Source organism: Hevea brasiliensis, chromosome 1 (genome assembly GCF_030052815.1).
Source record: "Hevea brasiliensis isolate MT/VB/25A 57/8 chromosome 1, ASM3005281v1, whole genome shotgun sequence".
Lineage (NCBI taxonomy): Eukaryota > Viridiplantae > Streptophyta > Magnoliopsida > Malpighiales > Euphorbiaceae > Hevea > Hevea brasiliensis.
In genome coordinates this window covers 121,263,223-121,276,014 of record NC_079493.1, presented here as the reverse complement: position 1 = coordinate 121,276,014, position 12,792 = coordinate 121,263,223, and the positions used below count along the sequence as shown (strand labels likewise).

At 29.0% G+C, this 12,792-nt stretch overlaps 2 protein-coding genes across 5 annotated transcripts in view; both read left to right on the top strand.

The window, feature by feature from the left end:
- The first annotated feature begins 669 nt into the window (after positions 1-669).
- LOC110650629 (proline-rich receptor-like protein kinase PERK3) lies at positions 670-5,771 on the top strand. Of its 2 annotated transcripts, XM_058149767.1 has the most exons (13): positions 670-813; positions 951-1,021; positions 1,134-1,215; positions 1,360-1,475; positions 1,568-1,768; positions 2,438-2,783; positions 2,869-2,955; positions 3,098-3,168; positions 3,369-3,445; positions 3,800-3,926; positions 4,874-5,029; positions 5,279-5,324; positions 5,453-5,771. In XM_058149767.1, the coding sequence occupies exons 1-13, from the start codon at positions 762-764 to the stop codon at positions 5,470-5,472; spliced, it is 1,452 nt and encodes a 483-aa protein (XP_058005750.1). In that variant the 5' UTR covers positions 670-761; the 3' UTR covers positions 5,473-5,771. The 2 variants fall into 2 exon arrangements, with proteins under 2 accessions (XP_058005750.1, XP_058005756.1); XM_058149773.1 differs by lacking the exon at positions 3,098-3,168 and having other exon boundaries at positions 3,403-3,445.
- Positions 5,772-12,314: 6,543 nt separating this feature from the next.
- Positions 12,315-12,792, top strand: part of LOC110650630 (probable serine/threonine-protein kinase PBL5) — an 86,519-nt gene continuing 86,041 nt past the window's right edge. For 2 of the 3 annotated variants that reach the window (XM_058149731.1, XM_058149728.1), the window contains exons 1-2: positions 12,315-12,510; positions 12,636-12,671. In XM_058149731.1, coding sequence (XP_058005714.1) covers positions 12,453-12,510; positions 12,636-12,671 — 94 coding nt within the window. In that variant the 5' untranslated portion in view covers positions 12,315-12,452. The remainder of the gene's footprint in view (positions 12,511-12,635; positions 12,672-12,792) is intronic. The other variant, XM_058149725.1, reaches the window with a different exon arrangement.

Here is a 12,792-nt window from a genome sequence, read left to right as displayed (position 1 = left end):
TAAATTAATTCGATAAATATAATTTTATTTTGAGAAAAACGTTATGTATTTTAATTACTTAAAATTTGTATTATTTAATTTTATATTTTATTTTTATTAAATCATTTAACCCTCATAAAATTTTTAATTAGTTAATGCGGTCAATTTAAAATACTATTATTTAATTTTATTATTTTAATAAAATTAATTAATTAATTTTTATATTTCAAAATTATAATTTTTTGATAAATATATTCTTGGATGAAGATTAAATCTGAATTTGTATTTTTTAAAAATTATTTAATTATTTTTATTTAATTTTTTGAATATTATTTTTATCTTTTTTATATTAAAAAATAATTTTTTTATATTATTTTATGATTACTTATAGATTGACAGAATTGATTATTTTTTTTTATATATACAGTATATTAAATTTTATCAAAAGATGAAAAATTGCAAGAATATGATATTCCTTTCTTGCTTGTCCAGATGAAAAAAATTAGAAAAATATATTTTTTTTCAAAGATGTAATTTCCCCGACGACAAAATGAAGAAATGTATGAATAAAACTGCGCATACACAGTTTTTTTTAATTGACATTCCATCGTACCCACAGCCATTATTTTAATTATAAAAAAAAAAAAAATAAAAAAAAAAAAAACACTAAACCCAACCGAGGCAGGCGCTGTTTCGGACGTTGTTTCTTCGGCTTTGCTCTCTCTCTCGTTTTTACTTGTATCCCTTGCTCTCTCCGTCGCTTAATCGCCGATCGCAACGGAATGGATACTGGCTGCCTTCTAAGCGTCGAGCCTCAGGAGCTTCAATTTCCATGTAAGCTCCTTCACAACTAAGTTTTGCCTGGCTAAGCTGCCTGCCTCCCCCTGTTTTCAGATTCTTGTTTTTGCTTTTCCTCCTTCGATTTTTTTTTTTCTAAATTTGTCTTTTTTATTTTATTTTCTCCGGACAAGTTGAAGTGAAGAAGCAGATCTCTTGTTCCCTACTGCTGTTAAATAAGAGCGAGAATTATGTGGCTTTCAAGGTATTTAATTAGTTTCAAAATTTTTCAGGCATTTATTGTAATCCTTTCGGTACTTTTTTGGGACTTCTTGTGCCCATGAGTTTTGTAATTTTCATTTGGCTGGTAACTTTAGGTTATGACGACGAATCCGAAAAAGTACTGTGTTAGGCCTAATGTTGGGGTTGTCTCGCCAAGGTCCACTTGTGATGTTACAGGTCTTTTGTCTCCCTCTTTTTCCAATTACCTCATTGTGTTTACATGACACTTGTCTTTCATTAGTGTTTGATTTACTGATCAGCCATGGTCACTCATTCTGTGTTAAGTTATTTGGCGATTGATTGTCAATTTACTTAAATCAGTTACAATGCAAGCACAAAAGAAGGCGCCTCCTAATATGCAATGCAAGGACAAGTTTTTAGTTCAGAGTGTAGTTGCAAGCCGTAAAGCTGCCGCAAAGGATGTCAATGCAGAGATGGTAAGTACTCTTTTATCCTTTTTTTTTTTTTTGGTCCTACCAACTTAATTTATGGTTGCACTAATGGGTTTTTACAATTTTCTGATTCTTAGTTCAATAAAGAGGCAGGGCATCTTGTTGAAGAGTGCAAATTGAAGGTTGTTTATGTTGCTTCTCCTGGACCACCATCACCAGTTCGAGAAGGGTCAGAGGAAGGTTCTTCACCCAGAGCTTCTGTGTCCGACGATGGGAGTCTAAGCGCCTCTGTACAATCCGGCCTGGAGGTTGATCCGACGAAGGGATCGAGCGAATGGGTAGTAATTTAATTATCATTAAAAATTAATTAAATATATAAAAATTAATTAAACATAATATCTATCCATATAAATAAATATAATTAATTAAATTTTAATTATTTAAAATAAAACTTTAATATTTGTTAAGTTATATTTAATAAATTTTAATAATGTTTTTAAATTTTATATAAAAATATTTAAGCAATATAATGCATAAAAATTTCTATAAATGTGTAATTTTTTTTTAATATATGTTAAAAAATAAATATATTGAAATAAAAAACATATAACTACTAAACTAGCTCAATTGATTTTGATTTTAAAAATTTTTTTTATGAGATTTTGAATTTAATTCTCTATACTAACATTAAAGAAAAAATATTCTATTGAATAATTAAACTGGTCGAATCAATCGGATCACACTGATTTATTAGTTTAATTGTTAGATCGATCGGTCACACCGAGTCATTTTCTTATTTAGTTCAATTATAAAATCAAATCGATTTAAAAATTAATTCACCGATTTAACCGATTGATTCATTCTAAATTTAATAATTATGGTACGAACAGTTGTGAGTGTTTGGTGTCTTTGTTCTTACAACATACATGTATACATAATTGCAAGAAACCTCCCTTGTGTGATATTGTCGACTTTTATTGAAGTGGTTGTGGCTTGCATACCTGCAGCTTTTGACGGCTTTTCCCTCTGGAATGTCTAGTAATATTGGACCAACGCAATATAGTTATGAACAACTATCAAAAGCAACTGGTCATTTCTCCAACGACTACATCCTTGGCCAGGGTGGTTTTGGTCAAGTCTTTAAGGGTGCCCTACATGGTGAAATCCTTGCTATTAAGAAACTTAACTATTTCCAAGAACAGACCAGAGAAGAATTGGTTCATGAGATTGCGATCATTAACAGTGTCCGTCACTGTAATCTTGTTAAGCTGCTTGGCTACTGCATTGAAGGAGCCAATGCATTGCTTGTTTTAGAGTATTGTCTCAATAAATCCTTGAGATTTCATTTACATGGTGAGTTATTTTTCATTTCCTGAGATATTCATGTATACCAATAAGAATTATGATTTAAGATCTTACATAAGAAATTGCATCATAGGAGGAGGAAAGGAGATTTTGGATTGGCCAACAAGAAGGAAAATTGCCATAGGCTCTGCAAAAGGATTGGAATATCTGCATGAGCACTGTGAGTAACCGATCACTGCTTGCTACATTTTATATGATTTTAATAGAGCTATTGATGCTTTTTTAAAAAATAATAATAAAAATTGTGTTATTAGCGTTTCCTTTCAAAATTTTCTACTCTCACAATATCTATATATCTTCAGCATCTCCCAAGATTATTCACAGAGATATCAAACCAGATAACATTCTTCTCGATATTAATTTTGAACCAAAGGTGAGATATATAATTTAATTACAAACAAAAGTGTTACCTATATAATTAGTTATATACTATAACAAAATATTGGAGTTAAATTTCATAATTGGATGTAATTCATAAGTAACATTTTTGTCATTTTTTTGTTGTATTTGATGCCAAATTATATTACCTATGGCACAATCAATCCACTAATATACTTGGATAATTCTGTTTAGATTGCCGATTTTGGACTTGCCTTATTTTTTCCAGATACTGTTACTCATCTCTCAAGATCAATTGCGGGAACTGAAGTGTAAGATACAATTAATTTTTCTTATTACTTAATTACATTGCTATTATGATGTTTTTTTAGGTGGTCTTATGATCTATATGTGGAATAACAACACTATAAGAAAACTAGAAATTAGAGATAAAATGATTATATTTTTCCATCCATATTAGAGAAGAAATTAGGTGGCATTATGATCCATATATAGCATTACAGGGAACATTTTCTTTTCATGTTTAATTTTTATTTTTCTGGTAGTGTAAAAAAAAATAAAATAAAATACAATTATAACCAAGAAAAACTCAATAATTCAGGCTTCTCTAAGCAAGGATTTTCATTTTCTTGAAACATTTCTCAACCCAAATCTTTTACTTGTAGTTATATAGATCCAGAGCATTCCGGAAGGATATCTAGTAAGTCAGATGTTTATTCTTTTGGCGTGGTGCTTCTAGAACTTATCACTGGAAGAAAACCTAAATATCAAGGCATTGACATCGTTAGTTGGGTATGACACTAGTCTATCCTCTATATAATATTAAAGTAATATAAAATTTATATTCTTTTATATAAGCCAAACCACAATTGAATATCTTTTATATTCTTTTTAATTTTTTTTATTTGATTCATCTTTTTCTCTCGATTCCTCTACCTATCTTGTGTTCTCTCTCTCTCTCTCTCTCTCTCTCTCTCTCTCTCTCTAATTTAGATATAATCAGCAACTAACGTAAATGTTTAGATTTATTTGATGAATAAGTCTTTATATTTTTAGATTTTGGTCTTTTTATTTAGAGACAAAGCCAAAGCATATTAAATTTCAAAGTTCTTTGAAGTTTTATTGATGCATGCCCTTTTTTTTTTTTTTTTACCTCATTCCATATAAAATTTTGATTTATAAGGTAATGTATATTTTCGTTAGAGATGAATTTAGAATCATTTTATTGAGGGGTTAAATTCAAACTTCTATTTTTTACTAAAAATGTAATGACGGCATGTAATAATTACTACAAGAAAATAGAATCTTTAGTGACGAACAAATAGTTTCATCGCTAATAACATAGATTAGCGACGGGTTTATAATGCATTTGTCACTAAAGAGTTTTCACGACGAGTTGCTAGCAACTGAGTCTTATGTAGTTATTTAAATGGAAAATAGAAAAAAAATTAGATATTAAAATGTTAAAATTTACAAATTATTTATATATTTCGATCTTTCAACTTTTTAAATGACATTTATTTATAATTAAATTTTTTATTTATCATACAGAATAATAAAAAAAATGTAGTAATACTAACACTCTTATGCATAAATATGGAAAGTTGCGCATTTTAGTCATTGTCAAAAAAAAAAAATCTACATGCTAATCAAAATTCTTAAGATTAGCATGCATTTGCAAATATGGTAGAAAGTTATACCTAAGTTTTGATGGATTTTTTTTTTTTGTCAATATTTAGGCAAAAACTCGAATTACACAAGCTTTGAATGGACAATATATAGACTTTGTTGATTCAAATTTGCAAAGCTATGATAGAAGTGAAATGGAATGGATGATTTCTTGCACTGCAGCTTGTGTTTATAATCCTTTTAAGTCTCGCCCGCAAATGAAAGAGGTAAAAACTTTTTTGATTAGCGCATTTTAGAGTCTTTTTTCTATAATTTGATTTGGTTCTTTGTGTATTTCAAATGATGAGATATTGAAATTTAATATAATGTTGAAAATTAATAATTTATAAATCTAAATTCTCAATAATTTCAAATGCACACCTATTCCTATTCAAATGAAACTATATAATTTTTCTGTCAAAGGCATTCAAAAATTGAGAGATTACACAGTTAATGTGCAAGTGTATGCCATGTAGGTAGTTCGAGTTCTTGAAGGATATAGTCCTGCAAAGGATAAGGCTGGTAATGACAACAATTTCCTGCACAATTTAAAAGTTCATTTCTTATTTTTGTTAACACTATGTTTAGAGGAGGTTTTTAAAGGTGAGATATGAAATTTTAAAATAACAGTTTCTTCATCAACTTTTCAGGAACTCTGTTTATTGGATGAGCGGTCTCAAGTTCACGACCCGAACATCTTTTCTCACCAAGCAACCTATCATTTCCCTCATTCTTTTTGACTTAAGATTGTTTTAAATCTAGTTATTAAGTGGATGAACAATCGAATGGTTTGGCATCTGAGAGTTTTAGCATGAAATTAATGGTCTTATGAATTTAGCATATGGTTGGAGTTTTTGAAAAATACTCTTGTATTGTGTGTTACGTCTGCAGATTCTTGGCTATATGTCTAGTTCTCCCATGCATGCTAAGAACTTTGTAAAAATTCATCTAGATTTGATTTTCTTTTAAGAGGTTTCCGTTGTTGGAATTAGTTGGGCTTTAAAGAAGAGAAACCAATAAATTTGCTGAGAGATTATTGCAAAAAACTTAAATTGATTTCTTAAATTTATTTTTTCATATTTTGTTTTTTTATGCTATGTTTGTTCACTCTGTTTTCTGCAGCATAAAAATTATATATAACAAAATATTACATGTTTTCTACTTAATCAATTATGGAATTTATACAACTAAATTTATTGATAAATTATTGAATACTCTCGGTACATGTGTATTGTTACTCATAAAATAGTTGATCTTACTGTAACGCCATCACCATAGGTAGTCCGTACATTTCACTGTTCCGACAACTAATGTCTGTTCGGACAGTTAAAATGTCTGGTCGGACAGTTAAAATGTCTGAAACTACACCTAGACTATAGTGAGGAGGCATAAATTGAAGAAAAAAAAATGTTAAGAAAATATAGGAAAAATGTAGAGAAAAAAAATTAAAGTTTAGAGAATTTATAAATTGGTACAAAAATAATAAAAATAATCCGATGGGCACCATGAAAGGCATTTTAGTCATTTCACCCCTAGAGGTGAATTTTGACTTAAATGTCAAATTAAAATTTGGAAATAGAATAATTAACATAAATTAATTTTATGAATTTGAAATTGAAAAATGAGAAGAGAAAGAAGAAGAAAAGAAAAGAAAAGAAAAGAAAAGGAAAGAAAAGAAAAGAAAAGAAAAGAAAAGAAAGGAAATAGATTTATGAAATTTAAAAACAATAAAGTACACATAAATGTATATATATAAATACCCACAAGAGACAAAACCCCACCAACCATCTTCTTCTTCCTCTTCTCTCTCCCTCCTTGCCGTCTCCCTTTGTCTCTCCCTCCCCACCATTGTTATCAAGCTTAAAGCTTGATTTCCCAAGCTTTCACTCACCAAAACCCATAGACCCCTTCACAAAAAATTTAGCCCACACCATAAGGAAGATTTAGATACCCATAAGAAGAAGAAAGATTAAAGTTTGAAGTGGGTCACAAGAGGTTAGTGCACTAATCCCTCTTCTTCTCTTTATTAAACATGAAAAGCATGTTTAGCTAAGCATAAATACCATTAAAATAAAAAGAAAATCTAGAGGAAAGAACCCTTGAATTTTTGGTAGCCATGGAACTTGAAGTTTATTGCTTTTAAGTGATGAAAAATGATTCCATGAGAATATGTGATTAGTTGAAATGTTTGGGTGTTTGATTGTGTAGTGTTTGTGTAAATTTGAAACTTTAAAAACTAGGGTTTGTGTAAATGTTGAGGACTTTGTGTAAAATGTTGAAATTGACCAATTGGGATGAGATTATTGCTTATAGAAGTGTATTGCATGCAAATTGAAGTAAGGAAGTTGGAGGAGATTGAGTTTTGAAAGTGTCAATTTTCTGCAGGTTGTGTTTGTTGAGGGCAGTGTACATTTTAGGCCATAAATGAAATTGTGTGACCCCAATTGGTATGAGGCCAATTGGAGGTGAAACTAGACCCAAAATAGCCCATTTTCCATGGAGAAACCATGCCCAAATTCTGTCCAAAACTTGACCTAAATACTGCCCAAATTCGGATTTCCCTGCACCCAACCCAGAAAATGACCAAATTAACAGTACGTGTTCATTTGGTCATAACTCTCTTTATACTGGTCCAAATGACGTAAAATTTTACCCATGGAAAGTTTAGACATAGGGCTACACTTTTCATGAGGACCACTTAACCCAGTTTTGCATTTAACAAATTCAAATTGTTAGCACAAGTTGGGTCACTGAAACTGCCAACCCAGAAAATGACTAAATGAACAGTACCTGTTCATTTGGTCATAACTCTCTCTATACTGGTCCAAATGACCTAAAATTTTACCCATGGAAATTTTAGACATAGGGCTATACTTTTCATGAAGACCACTTAATCCAGTTTTGCCTTTAACCAATTCAAATTGTTAGCACAAGTTGAGTCACTAAAACTGCCAACTCGGAAATTATCCAAAATACTGTTCCTTTGGTATGCTTGACCAGTTTTGGCAAAAATGCCATAACTTGGCCTCCAAAGCTGCAAATTGAGTGAAACTAGTGCCAAAAGTTTTATAAGACATAGCACAATAATTTTTATGTTTTGATCAAGCTCTAGAAACCATTGCATCATAGGGAAAATATTAGCCAAAGTTAGGAATTGAAATCTAGAAAATGTTAAGTTGAACCCAGAATGCTATTTGATACCTGTGTGTTCATTTGGCCATAACTCCCACTAGGAAATTCCATTTGAGATGTCCAATATGATCTGGAAACATGACACTTAGGGATACAACATTGATTTAGACACTTTTACCAAATTCTAAGTGTAAATACCCTAAAAAGAGGGTCAAATATACTGCCCTGAAGTTGGTTATTGCCCTTATAGGACTGAGAGTCCAGGTTAATACACTGACTATAACTCACTATACCAAGCTTGAAAATTTATGAAATTATACCTGGGAGTCCCTAAGACATAGAGGAACATATCTTGTGAAGGAACCTAAGTATAAAAATGACCATAAAATGATCAAATGACTGGTCAAAGTTTATTGACCAGGAATTGTAAATTCTGGACAGCTTAGAGGCAAAGGGACCAGTTATGGTATTTTGACCATAACTTGAGTTCTATAACTCCAAATTCAGTGATTCAAAAACTGAAATTCAAGTTTAAACATAGAGGAGCAATTGTTATGAAGAAAGTGTGACTAAATAGACATTCTAACCTAGTCAAATTCCTAGATAAAGATAACACATCAACATGAACCTAAAGAAAGGTTCATGAGAAAAATACTATATATGATAATTAAAATATTCATAAGAAAAATTAAATATTAAAAATTATATGAATATGTAAATTGGGACTAATGTCCTATTAATATGAAATTCATGGTACTAATGAACAGTACTAGAAAATAGTAACAGTGAATAGTGCTAAATTAATTAAAAATGTTTAATTGCCCATAGTATACCTAGACTTATTTATTTAGTTTGGATAAATTGGTATACCAATTAGGGACTATAGATAGCAGTACTGCCTACCGAGAAAATCATGAACTGACAATATATGTCTGATATGATTGTTCTATAGGCTATATGCCTACTTACTGGCTATTGTGCCTACTTTATTTCTGGCTTTAAAAGCTCTCGTGCGCCTCGTGCGATGTATCTGAGGTAGACATATGGCTGTCTAACCCGTATACTCCCGTGTATCCAGCTTTTATAATTTGTTATAGGTTTCTTGGGCATTGATAATAATTAATTAATACTGAATATATAATAAGTAAACAGGAAAGATCCCAATAATTTTAATTGTTTCCAAAGTGTAATAAAAAAATGTAAAAGACCCAGAATTTATGATTTGTAAATATTAATTCAATTGTTTAATTATTGTTATTATAAATTATGTACCACTAAGCGTTATGCTTAGCGCGTTGGTTTTCCATCGCGTAGGTAGATCGATGAGTCGCCACGAGTATTTGGACAGAGTTCCAGATCGTAGTCACCTCACCAGTCTTTTGTATTTTGGTAGGGCCCATGTGTAGACTAGTATTTTGGTTCATTATGTCTAGTCATGATGTAATTACTAGTTTATGATGTATTTTATTTTGGACTTGAAATGAAAACTTATAATTTATTATCTATGAATTTCAATATGAATGCAATAGATGACACTTCATTTTGAGATCTCATAAATAGTTGTGAATGATATGATAAAAGAGAATATGATATGGAAATATGTGAGATGACTATGAATATGTTAACAGGTGATAGTGGAACCCGCCAGATGCTAATAAAACAGAGGAGGATCTGTTTGGGCCTCCACAAAAATAAGATATAAAAAAAAAAATTCTACACTTAAATTACTTGATTTAAAGGACATAAAATTTACAATAGACATGACAAGACAAGATAGGGTGCTCCGGCACCGAATGTGGCACTTCTTGCTCGGCTATACAATAGACGGGTAAGGGGCGTCACACTTACCCTCATAAATTTAATGAACAATTGCTTATACTCCTAAATTCAATGAACAATTGCTTCTATATTTATGATTTTAGAAACATGTTATTCATAAAAAGATTAAGTAAATAAGACAATAAAAATATTTATGTGATTTGTTTTTAGCATAAGGTTACATATATTAAGTCCTGTTTGGCATTGAGTTTTAGAGTCTGAAATTATTTTTCTGAATAAAAGCACAATTTTGGATGCTATTGAAAAAAGCAATTTAGAAAAAATTGTTTTGTTATTTTAACGTTCTTATGACTAAAACTGATCGAATTTAATTTTTAATTATTTTTTAACACTCTTTAACTAGTATATTTAAAAAAATAATTTTCTTAACAACAATTTTAACAGTAATACCAAATAGACCCTTAGTATGTTATCATTCATGTTGAGACTTTATCATTACCCATTAATCTCATTACACTATGAGATGATTTATCCTTTTTAATATCCCATAGGTATAATAACTAATTGGTTTTGTTTCTCTACGGACAACAACCCTTTCTCCCTTCATGGACTGCAATGCACAACCATTCTTCCTCTTGTACTTTATGGTTTTTTTTTTTTTAATATATATTAAAGTTGAGTACACTCTCCTACAATGTTATTATTTATAGGTTTAATCTATTTAATGCTAATTACAGTAAGAATCTCTTTTAATTAAGAAAAATACTAAATAAAAGTTTTAAACTACATAATAAATTTATTTAATTGATGAATATTTTTTTCTACTTAAATTGAAAAAATTTATTTTTCATCACACAAAAATTTTGAGTCAAGCCACAATAAAAATGATCGGAGCACCATATTTAGAAGTTTAAATTAATTAAACAGACGTTTGCATTTTGGATTTTGAATTCAAAACAAATATTAAAATATATAATTAGATTTTTAGAAGTTGCAAAAAATGATCGAAGTTCGATTTTCTTTTAGAAGGTTTTCACTATTGGAATTTGTTGGGCTTTAAAAAAGGAAAAATAAGAAATTTGAGACAAATTAATGCAAAAACTTGAGAAAAATCAGAGACGGAGATAAAAGAATTTAGAGAGAATAATAACATTAAAACTTTTTATAAAGTTTAGGAAATAATTCATAAAATGTCAAAAATACTTTTTTAATCCCTCTATTGAAGCATGTTTTTATATATTTGAAATTTGTGTAAATTTATTAAATTCATCGACTATAAAATTAAATTAATTAAAATTTTTAATTTTTATGTAACTGAATATTAACCAAATTAAACTTTTATCCAATAATGATAATCTCGTTCACTTCCCTCTGGGATTTGATCGGTCTACTTCGTCTTAGTTTCGTGTCTTAATAACTTTTTAAAAATAAAAAAATAAATAACAAAAAACAAACAAAAGCTCTCCCTCACTTTTTTGTGTAATGGTTAAGGTGAGTATTATTTTATTTAAATTGAATAAATTAAATTAATTTATTATAATTTAATAATTTAATTTAATTTTTAAGATTATTTAATACGATTTGATTTTAAATTTTAAAAATTTTAATTATTTTAGTTTGATTTAACTTAAAAAAAATTAGTTAAACTAAATTAAATTGAATTATTTTATTTTTATAGAAAATTTATTAATTATATGTGTTTATATATATATATAAATTATTTAATTTTATTGATTAATAATTATTAAGTTCAAATTAAAGATAAAATCGAATTAAGTAACTTGGAAACAAGTCTAAATAGAAAAAATATCAAAATCTAAAAAGTTCAGTTTGAATTGAACCAAATTAAATTAAAGCGATTTGGTTTAGTTTCAATTTTTACACATTTCAATTTGATTTGATTTTTAAAATATGGTATTCGATTTTGATAATTCGGATCGATTTAAACTGAATGCTCAACCCCAATAATAATCTTATGTAAGCTAGATTCACAATTACAATCGACACAACTTTGTGACGCGTAAGATTCACTTATTTAATTTGATAAATTTTATTAATAATTTTTTTTAATAAAATACATATATTTATATTATTTTAAAATACATAATATAAATTTAATGTTATTTTTTAAACTATTAATTAATAATACTCAAATTTTAGTAATATATTAAAATATGATTTTTAATAGTTTATAAAATAATATTTTAAAAAAATAGTTTATAAAATAATAAAATTAAAATAAAAAATAATTTTCAATCTATAACTTAATGAGACGAAAATGATGATATAAGATTACGTTTCGATCACCATCAAATTTTAGCCCAACAATATTGAATTTATTTTTAAAATTATAAAATTTTAAATTTAAATTTCATAAAATTAATATTATAAAAATAATTTTAATTTATATTCAGTGTATACACTCAGCCGATCATAAATAGATTAAGAAATTTCCAACCAGGCTGTGCTACTTTAATCACCATCTTCTTACCAATTGCCGTCTACTTTCCCTTAAAGAAAGATAAATACAAAAGCAAATATAAATTTGACAGGTAATATATTTTACTACCTTTTCTTTTTTAAATTGCTAATGAGCATTACAAGGCCCAAAAATCCACCTGTCCTCATCCAAGGTCGCTGAACACCTTGACTCTCTCTCTCTCTCTCTCTCTCTCTCTCTCTCTCTCTAACTGAGAGGTGTAACAGGACATCAGCAAGAAATTAACCTCGCCGGCGGCCATGGGGCTGTGTGGCTTGTTCAATAGGAAGACGAACAATGATCGACGCTCTACTAAAGGTATATTAGAAAATGAATCGATATAGACTTCCAATCTCTATTAACAATTTGACGCTTCTTTTAAGATGTTTTGTGGTTTTATGTTTCCCATCAACGAATCGTTTCTTGAAAGTATTTTCTTGCAGATCAGCAACAGGTGGTGCAGCCCGGTGCAGTTCAAGGTTTATATCTTCTTTGACCTTGAACATCTTCTTTCTCTAATGGAATTTTAGCTCTGGGTTTTTATGAAAAAGTGTTATAATTGATCTAGACCGCATAGATCTGCTAAATTCATTTTGATTC

What these genes read in the sequence shown, in the direction of transcription:
- LOC110650629 (XM_058149767.1), top strand. Translation starts at nt 762, where the DNA reads ATGGATACTGGCTGCCTTCTAAGCGTCGAGCCTCAGGAGCTTCAATTT. An exon ending in TCAGGAGCTTCAATTTCCAT is followed by an intron (nt 814 to 950) that starts GTAAGCTCCTTC and finishes TCTCCGGACAAG; the next exon opens with TTGAAGTGAAGAAGCAGATC. An exon ending in ATATTAATTTTGAACCAAAG is followed by an intron (nt 3,169 to 3,368) that starts GTGAGATATATA and finishes AATTCTGTTTAG; the next exon opens with ATTGCCGATTTTGGACTTGC.